This window comes from Lathyrus oleraceus, chromosome 1 (assembly GCF_024323335.1).
Source record: "Lathyrus oleraceus cultivar Zhongwan6 chromosome 1, CAAS_Psat_ZW6_1.0, whole genome shotgun sequence".
NCBI lineage: Eukaryota > Viridiplantae > Streptophyta > Magnoliopsida > Fabales > Fabaceae > Lathyrus > Lathyrus oleraceus.
In genome coordinates this window covers 436,623,076-436,632,167 of record NC_066579.1, presented here as the reverse complement: position 1 = coordinate 436,632,167, position 9,092 = coordinate 436,623,076, and the positions used below count along the sequence as shown (strand labels likewise).

Sequence of the window (9,092 nt, the reverse complement as noted above, 5' to 3'; positions counted from 1 at the left end):
TGATAAATCATTTGATTAATATTATTGAATTTGACTGAATCCTAAACAATCATAAATCCTATAGTTGGATTCACCATATCCTAAAACACAATTTTCTCCGTCAAATTAACTCCATCCTTAAACACAATATATAACCATGTATGAAAAATATGTCCTCGTATATCTTTTTATTAGAATCACTTGAAAAAAGAAAAGAAAGGTCTCATTAAGTGACATCACTATCAACTAGTACTATTCAACCATAGGTTTTTAAATGTTCATGTCTATGATGATGTTCATGCAGTCAACGCCCATTGTACAACATCCATTAATTCTCACTCACCATACACATACATAAGTCATAACCATCCTCCTCACGTGCCGTTAACTCCTCCGTTAATAAAAACACATAACGCCGTTCCTTCCCACTTCACTTCTATTAACCGCAAACAGTCCCACTAAAACCAACACACCACCAACTCTGTCTTTTCCTTCATTCAAATCTATTAACAACTATATCAACAACACCACATGAGAGATTGAGATTGAGATTGAAATTGTGCATCTAAGAACAAGAAAAAATGAAACTCTTTTACATGTTCTTGATGAATCTCCTATTGTTTATTACTCTTGCAGAATCATCATCTTCATGCAACATTGAAAACCAGAATCTTATATCAAAGGCTTTCCAATCTGTCTCTGGATTCAACTCTTCATTGTTCCAAACAAGAGGCTTATTCATCTGTTCTAAGGGTGAGAATGAGATTAACATCATAAACCTTCCATCCAAAAACCTTACCGGAAACATCTCATGGAGATACCTAAGAAACATGACAGCCTTAGAGTTTCTCGATCTCTCCGAAAATCATCTACAAGGCCAAGTCCCAAACTGGTTCTGGAAAACTACTTCATCAAGTTTATTAACAGTGAATCTCTCCAAAAACAGATTCGGTGGAAGCATTGCATTCCAAATGAAACCCTTTTCATCGTCACTACAAAATCTCAATCTCTCAAACAACAGATTCACAAACCAGGTTCATCTTTCGTCTTTTCAAAACCTTAAAATCCTCGACCTTTCCAACAACAACCTCAACGCTTTACCTTCAGGACTTCAAAATCTCACGAAACTTAACCACCTCGATCTCTCAAACTGTAACATCAAAGGAAACATAAAACCCATTTCCCATCTCACCTCACTCTCTTCCTTAAACCTCTCAAACAATACCTTAAACGGCACTTTCCCTTCTGACTTTCCACCTCTCAACAACCTTACATTCCTCAACATCTCAAACAACAACTTCAAATCTTCATCTCCATTATACAAACTAATCAAAAGATTCGGAAAATCATCATTCATTCACGCAGGTAACAATTTCGATTCCAACAACAACCTCAACGCATCCAAAACACCAAACATTCATTCAAAATCAAACCTACCACACTACCACCACCACCAACAACAACAACAACTCCACTTGAAAAAAACCAAACAAAAACACAAACACAAGTCAAAATCAAAAACCAAGATTATTATTATCGCAACAGTTTCCTCAGTTTCAACATTCATTCTTGTCGTATTATCCATATTAGCAATCTTCGGTTACAGAAAGAAAAAACAACAAGCAAAAAAGAACAAATGGGCAATCTCAATTTCAAAACCAGTGATGGGATTAACAACAACCCTCAAATCAGGACCGTTCGAGTTTGAAACCGAATCCGGAACATCATGGGTGGCTGATCTGAAAGAACCATCTTCTGCAGCAGTTGTAATGTTTGAGAAACCATTGATGAACATTACGTTCGTTGATCTCATGACTGCCACGTCATACTTTGGAAAAGATTCACAGCTTGCTGAAGGTAGATGTGGGCCCGTTTACCGTGCGGTTTTACCTGGTGACATACACGTGGCAATCAAGGTTCTTGAAAATGCGAGAGACGTTGATCATGATGACTCTGTTGCAACTTTCGTTGACTTGTCTCAGCTTAAACATCCCAATCTTTTGCCTCTCTCTGGTTACTGTATTGCAGGTACTATTTTTCTCTCTGGTTTTTTCATTGTTTTTTCTTTCAAATGGTTCCAAAATTTTCTTGATTTTTTTATTGCAGTGTCCTTTTGGATTAACCTACTCTCATTAAATGATTTTCACGGGTTTGGTTTTTTAATGTGAAACCATTTTCTCATCTAAATCTAGCATTGGTTATGTTATGATTACGTTTGGAAATTTATGCAAGTACTTTTCAACTTTCTGTTTTTTTTATAGAATAGTAGTACTATTTGAAAATTTATACAATAAAAATAAAACAATTTTTTTATTTATTTTTAAAAGTACTAGTTCTAGTACTTCCTAATGCCGACAATCAATTTGAAATTGAATCAGTAGGTGTATAAACATTTTAGACAGTAGAAAATTTATTTTTAAGATAAATGGTTTTCTAATAGTGAATTATCTACATGATATTTTTTACCTTACTTCATAGTAGTAGTACTATAGTATACCGTATATAACAAAAATAATAGTAGCATACTAGTAAAAGTTTCTTTCAACTTTTATAATTTTGGTCGTGTATTATTTTTGGTAAAAGTTAATCATATGTAACGTTATGTTTGAAGCTATGTAGATAAAAATGTAATTTGAACCAAAAATAAAGAAAGAAACAAAATGTAACAGGTAATGTTTGTTCAAATGAATTACAAAATAATAGGACTTTTTATTTATATGGTGCATGTAATAGGAGATTGTTATTGTTCCCTCGAAGACAATTGTCAATTCAGTTGATAGTTAGATAGAGATAATTATTATGCAGAAATGTGGATTTGAAGTACATTGTTATGATTTGAACTACATTTATTTGGTGAATTATTATTAAAATTTGATTTTTATTATTATTTCTTTGAAATTTCAGGGAAGGAAAAGCTTGTTTTGTATGAGTTTATGTCAAACGGAGATTTAGGCCGGTGGCTACACGAATTACCGACGGGAGAGACTAACGTGGAGGATTGGAGCACCGATACGTGGGAGATTCAAAACGGCGTCGGTTCACGAACTTCTTCGCCGGAGAAAATGGGATGGCCAACGCGACACCGTATCGCTATAGGTGTCGCGCGCGGTCTAGCTTTCCTCCACCATGCAGGGTCAAAGCCCGTCGTCCACGGGCATCTAGTAACATCAAACGTCCTTCTCGCCGATGACTTCGAGCCACGGATAGCCGATTTCGGGTTTAGGAAATTCGGACAACAATGTCCTCCGAATTGTTGCACTGAGACGGATGTTTATTGCTTCGGTGTCGTGCTTATGGAGCTTCTAACAGGGAAGCCTGGTACGGCGGAGACGGTTGTTTGGGTGAGGAAGCTTGTGAGAGAGGGGCATGGAGTGAGGGCACTTGATGATAGGATTAAACTCGGTGGTGGTGACTCAGAGAGTCAAATGGTGGAGAGTCTCCGAGTTGCGTATCTTTGTACCGCTGAGTCGCCGGGGAAGAGGCCTACAATGCAGCAAGTTTTGGGGCTTCTCAAAGATATTCATCCTAGAGCTAGACTCGACTGAGTTGACTCATCTGCTGACTCAGTTTTGTATTTTGTTTTAAATTTTGAGTCAAAGCTCACAATGACTCGACTCGTAGATGAGGTAGAAGTGTATATTTTGAATCTGCGGTAAAATTGATCGGAATTTAGTTTTTGTTAAAGTTAATCAATATGAGTATGATTCTTGACCATCTCACCGCAAATTCAAACAAATATGCATGTATCATTGGTTTTGTATTGGACCATGTTTTTTGTTTGGGTTTTGTAAAACATTTATGATGATTATGATTGCAATGTACATACAAAAAGTTTAGGAAAAACAAGTGAAAAATGAAGATATGAAAAAAGTGGATGAAGTGGGTAGGAACTAGAAGTGAAAAGCTTGAAAAGTGTTATGGGAGTGTTGTGTATTTTTTTTGGTGAGCATGCAAAGAGTAGAGAGATTCCCACTTATTATTACTTGTCTCTTCTAAGTGGGGCTTGCATCATTTTACTCACTTTCTTTTTCTTTCTTATATATTTTTGTATTATTATGTTCTTTTTTTATCCTTTTGATTTTGTCTTACTCTCTTTCACTTTGTTTTCTATTACTTTTTTTTGGGTAGAATGTTTTATATTACTTTGTACTTTATTCCTATGGGTTATTTTATTTTATTTTTAGTCAAGAATATTCTCCCAAAAGAAACAAAGAGATGGATACACCCATTACCTCTGTATTTTGCTAGTCCATATGATGCATGATTACTTGCTTGTTTTTATTGAAACAAGAGAGGTTACATATATGTGTCTTGTTTGAGTATCATGGGGTTTGTGACTCTTTGAGTGTTGGTAAGTTTAATATTCTTGAATTTTCAATATTGTACGCTAAATAGTATGGTCAAGTGGGAGAGATTATAGTCAATAATTAGCTTTCAAGAGTTGCTTAGTTGTTTACCATGATTAAGAAGTCAAATTTTAAAATGTTGTCAATCAAGGGAATCGTAATCATACACACATTATTATATGTTTTTGTGTATGTATGAACATGAGAAATAATAGTTAGACCACCAACTAGAAAAGTCCATGAATGAATGTGAAAACATTATGTTGCAATCATTTTCAGGTGGCTCCATTTCAATTCTAGAGATATTTTAAATTTAGCAGTCACGATTTTGTCAATGGGACGGAACAGCTATGAGCTGGTACTTATTCCCACTATTCAAAATGGGTGGTATTTAGTCTAGGCCACATTAAAATTGGACTATGGTGTGATTTTTTAAAACTATTAGATTGACTAAGTTCGTAGATTTTATTATGCATCACATACTATTAGCCTAACACAATATCTATGTAAGTAAGTTGCTTTAGTTTAGTTAGTTGGTTATACTTGACATTTAGTTAGTTAGGTTATTAGACTAATTAATTGTATAGTTGAATGGTACTTTAAGCACCTCACCATCATTTTGTAATATTCGATGATTTAATTAATAAATACATTATTTTCTTTATCCATTTTCAAATTTTATTCACGTATATGCGGTGTTCTTTTTAAATATTATTTGGATAAATCTCACAGAAATAAATTAGGGGAAATCACAATCGTCTTATAGGTAAGAGGTATCAATTGTCCCTCTTCTTTGATGGAAAGTCTTTTTTATACCCATTTGTTCATCTATAGTCCTTAAAGGGATGTCTTTTCATATTCCATGTTAAAGTGATATCTGATAACATTTGTCGTCCTCCATAACTATGAAGTACGCCTATTTCCTCAATTTATGTAACTCCTATGCAATCATGGAGATATTTCGTAATCGTCGTCAATGACTACTCATGTTGTTTCCTACCACCTTTCAAGAGATTGGATCCGACTTGTAATAGTGTTTTTTACCGGGTTCTGGCATACTTAGGGTTATGCTATCCGACTTACTTTCTCCTTTGTACTCGGTCTTTGGAAATTTCGGGATGTGCATAAGCCCCCCGATCACGAGGTCTAATCGGATTAAAGTGTTCGAACAAGAAAATCTTGGAAGTCCTTCTGCCTTAAGCTGATCACTTGCTTGATGAGTTACCGTGTGGCAACGATTTAATGATGACAACTTTTCTCCCTCCTTGTCATGATGCCTTTTTAATGGGAACCCTGACTTGTCATCATTATTTTAGTTCGATACAACTTCTTGAATTTTGTAAACTTATTTAAATAAAAATGATTATTTCTTTATTTGTTCTTCCAAAACTAGTGAACTCTCTTTCAAGTGTTGCTGACGAGTTTCTTTTCGCCTCCTCTGTCAATCGTTCTTTATGCAAGCTCAAGCCTCATGTATTATTTTATCTTTCCCACTCTTTTATTCTTTGTTATGGTTATAATACAAGATTGTGATGATTTGTGAGAGTTCCCAATTTGCCTTACTGCTCATGAGAGAAGTAAAATATGGAATGAATGCATGAGAGAGTGTGAGGGTCATCTGAGTTGAGCGGAGTTTGAACAAATTATTAGGGAAGTTTATGGCGGGATCCCTTCACCTAGTAGTAAAATTGACTCATAGTCTTCATCACCAGGTTCTGTGGATACTCTGATGGAGACAACAAGCTCTTTGATTGATAAAGAGGTTATGAGTTATGACCACAGCGTCATAGACGACAACTATATTTTGAAGATTCACTCTAATAATCAGGTTTCCTCCAACGGGAACGAGGAGGACGTTGTGTTAGATCGTTGTGTGGTTGGTGAGAGAGTTTGTCTTACTCGACTAAAAGGAGTTCCCGATGAGTATTTTTATTTTTACTTAGGGGTAATCGGGGACTTTAAAATTTGTATCCCCTTTAGTGATTTTGAATCTGACCTCCTTAAAACTCTAAATGTTGCCCCCTCTCAATTACGCCAAAATGGTTGGGGCTTTATCAAAGCTTTTGAACTCGTCTGCGAGATGGTGGATATAACTCTCACCTTAGGTTTATTCTTATCATTCTTTGAGCTTAAGGGAACAAAAAAAAGGGGTTGGGTCTCCCTTAGCAAAATTCCAGGGAAGAGCTTCCTTCAAGCTTATACTACAAATTACAAAGGTTTCAAGGATATGTTCCTTGGAGTGAAGAGTGGGGAAAGGTGCCCCCAAGTTATGTATGCGCTGGACGGGAACTATCGTTTCTCAATTTATTAATTGGATAGGCCATTGTCGGTTTTCGATTTTGATTATGATAAATTGAACGCTTTGGAAATCCGAGCTTTAGCCATTTTGGATGCCTTCCGAGTAGTAAAAGTTAAGGACTTGTTACATATGGATGACGACCCGGAACAACTTTCTAAATTCTTGGGAAATGCTTTTATATGCCCTTTATTACTCTTCGGTAAGCTTATTATTTTATTTTTCTGAACTTTACTTTGTTCTTTTCTTTCAAGCTGACATGACGAACCTCAAACTATCCGAACAGAAGAAGTTGATGGCTAAAGCGAGAGTGGGGCGTGGGGAACAGTTTGCCTCTAAGAGTGATATGTCAGGTATTCAGACTCGGACTCTCAAAAGGAAGAAGATGGATGTTGTCAAGGCAACCCCTGTTGTATCATAGCCCTAGACTGTCTCCATCCATCCCTATAGGGAATCAAAAATGGTTTCTCTAAAGAGGATGAAGACCCTGATGAGTGATAATGTCAGTCAGGCCGACTTGAAGATTACTAACCTAATGCAAGATTTGGGTAGTAGCCATCGATCTAATCCATCAACTGAGTTTAAGTTTTGGTCCAACAATTTTGACATATTGAAATATCTCTATGATCATCTGAACGCGACAGAGGATATCGAGAAGGTAAAGGTGATGCTTAGGAGTAGAATAAGATCTGGCTTACTAAGGATTTGGCCCAAATGAAGGATAACTTAAAAGTCCAGACCGAAGAGGCGAAGGAGCTAAAAAACAATTGTAAAAAAGATGCAGAAGTAGAAGGAGACCATATAGTCCCAGTTGTCGGAAATGAATAAGTAAAAGGAGACTGTGAAGTCAAAGTGCTCAGATCTTGAAGCGACCATTGTCGGTTTGATTCAAAAAGTGGAGAAAAATTGGGCTTTCAATGAGACACTAAATAAGTCTTTGCAAAATGTCTATGTGGACCTACTCTCAGCCAACGATGAAGCTTTTGAGAGAATCAAAGCTCAAGCGTTGTACATCATGCCTGACCTTGACATGTCAAAGATGGACTTTTTTAAGACCATGGTTGATGGCCAACTTGTTGATATGGAGGAAGTGTCTCCTAAAGATGAGGTCTTGAAGGATGTGATAACCAACAACCCAACCATTGGCGCTCAAGAAGACAAGCATAATGATGCTTAAGTTTGTTTATGTTTTTTGTTAGTCATCAATGACAATGTGCTTTTTGTAATATTTTAGATAATGTTTTTTACTGTTGGAATCATGTTTAAGCCCCATTTGAGGGTATGCTACTATTATTTTTTATCTGATTTCACCTTGATTGCGCCTATTTTTGTAGGTGTATCTTTAAATTATCAGTTTTAGAGGCACGCCTCAGAACCCGACCTTGTCGTGTATTGGTTTTCTCCTTTAATAGTTTGAATAATTTAGTTTGCTGATAATTTAGATCTTTTGGGTTAAATGATCAACCAACCCAGTTATTTATTATAAACTTATTTGGATTTTTGATAGGCCAGATAGCCCGGCCAAAGATTCTTGTTTCCATGACTGATCTTGTTAAGTATTTAGGTTTACCATGACTCGGCCCTAAATTATTATTTATGTAGATGATTACTTAAGTTAGATGTCTAATTAACATAACCTGCCCAGATATTTCTCATTTACGTGGCCGATTACTTAGGTTAGAGGTTTTATTAACATAACCCGACCAGAGGTTTCCCGTTTACATGGCTAATTACTTAGGCTAGGGTTTTATTAACATAATTATGCCAAAGGTTTCTTATTTTCGTGTTCGATTTCTTAGGTTAGATTATTAGCATAACTCAGTCATAGTTTCTCATTTACATGGACGATTACTTAGGTTAGAGGTTTTATTAACATAATCAGTCAGAGGTTTCTCATTTACATGGTCGATTTTATGAGGACATCAGTAATACCTATGATATTCATCGCCACTGGGACGGGCTTGGATTTACCATAAAAATGACACACAAACATATGAATTGAAGGTGCCTCATTAAAAAACCCTACCCTTGCAAGGGAAAAGAGTGATACCCATAATTTTTATTTAAATAATATCATTATATAATGTTTAACTATAATAAAACCTAATATTTGAAACATTCCAAGCCCTCGACATTTCTAGTCCTTCCAAATTCTCGAGTTTGTAGGCTCCACTATTCAGTTTACACTTGATCTGGTAAGTTCCTTCCCAATTTGGGGAGAGCTTTCCCTTTTTTTCTGTAATCTTCTTCAGAACCAAGTCTCCTTCTTGAAAACTTCTTGGCTGAACTTTGGTGTTGAACCTTTTAGCCATTCTTTGTTTTGTTGTACATTCTCTCACATGAGTCATTCTTCTGATATCTTCTATGAAGTAGGTCGATTTATCCATCCCCTCCCTGTTAAGATCGTTGTTAAAGTTTAATCATCGCCAAGTTGGAGAATCGACCTCTACTGGTATCATCGTGTCGACCCC

The 9,092-nt window shown here is 36.0% G+C and overlaps 1 protein-coding gene across 1 annotated transcript; it reads left to right on the top strand.

Annotated features, from left to right (window-relative positions):
* Positions 1-212: 212 nt before the first annotated feature.
* On the top strand, positions 213-4,077 carry LOC127080763 (calmodulin-binding receptor kinase CaMRLK). The gene is made up of 2 exons (XM_051021067.1): positions 213-2,007; positions 2,884-4,077. The coding sequence occupies exons 1-2, from the start codon at positions 561-563 to the stop codon at positions 3,522-3,524; spliced, it is 2,088 nt and encodes a 695-aa protein (XP_050877024.1). The 5' UTR covers positions 213-560; the 3' UTR covers positions 3,525-4,077.
* Positions 4,078-9,092: the final 5,015 nt, after the last annotated feature.

What these genes read in the sequence shown, in the direction of transcription:
- LOC127080763 (XM_051021067.1), top strand. Translation starts at nt 561, where the DNA reads ATGAAACTCTTTTACATGTTCTTGATGAATCTCCTATTGTTTATTACT. An exon ending in CTCTGGTTACTGTATTGCAG is followed by an intron (nt 2,008 to 2,883) that starts GTACTATTTTTC and finishes TTGAAATTTCAG; the next exon opens with GGAAGGAAAAGCTTGTTTTG.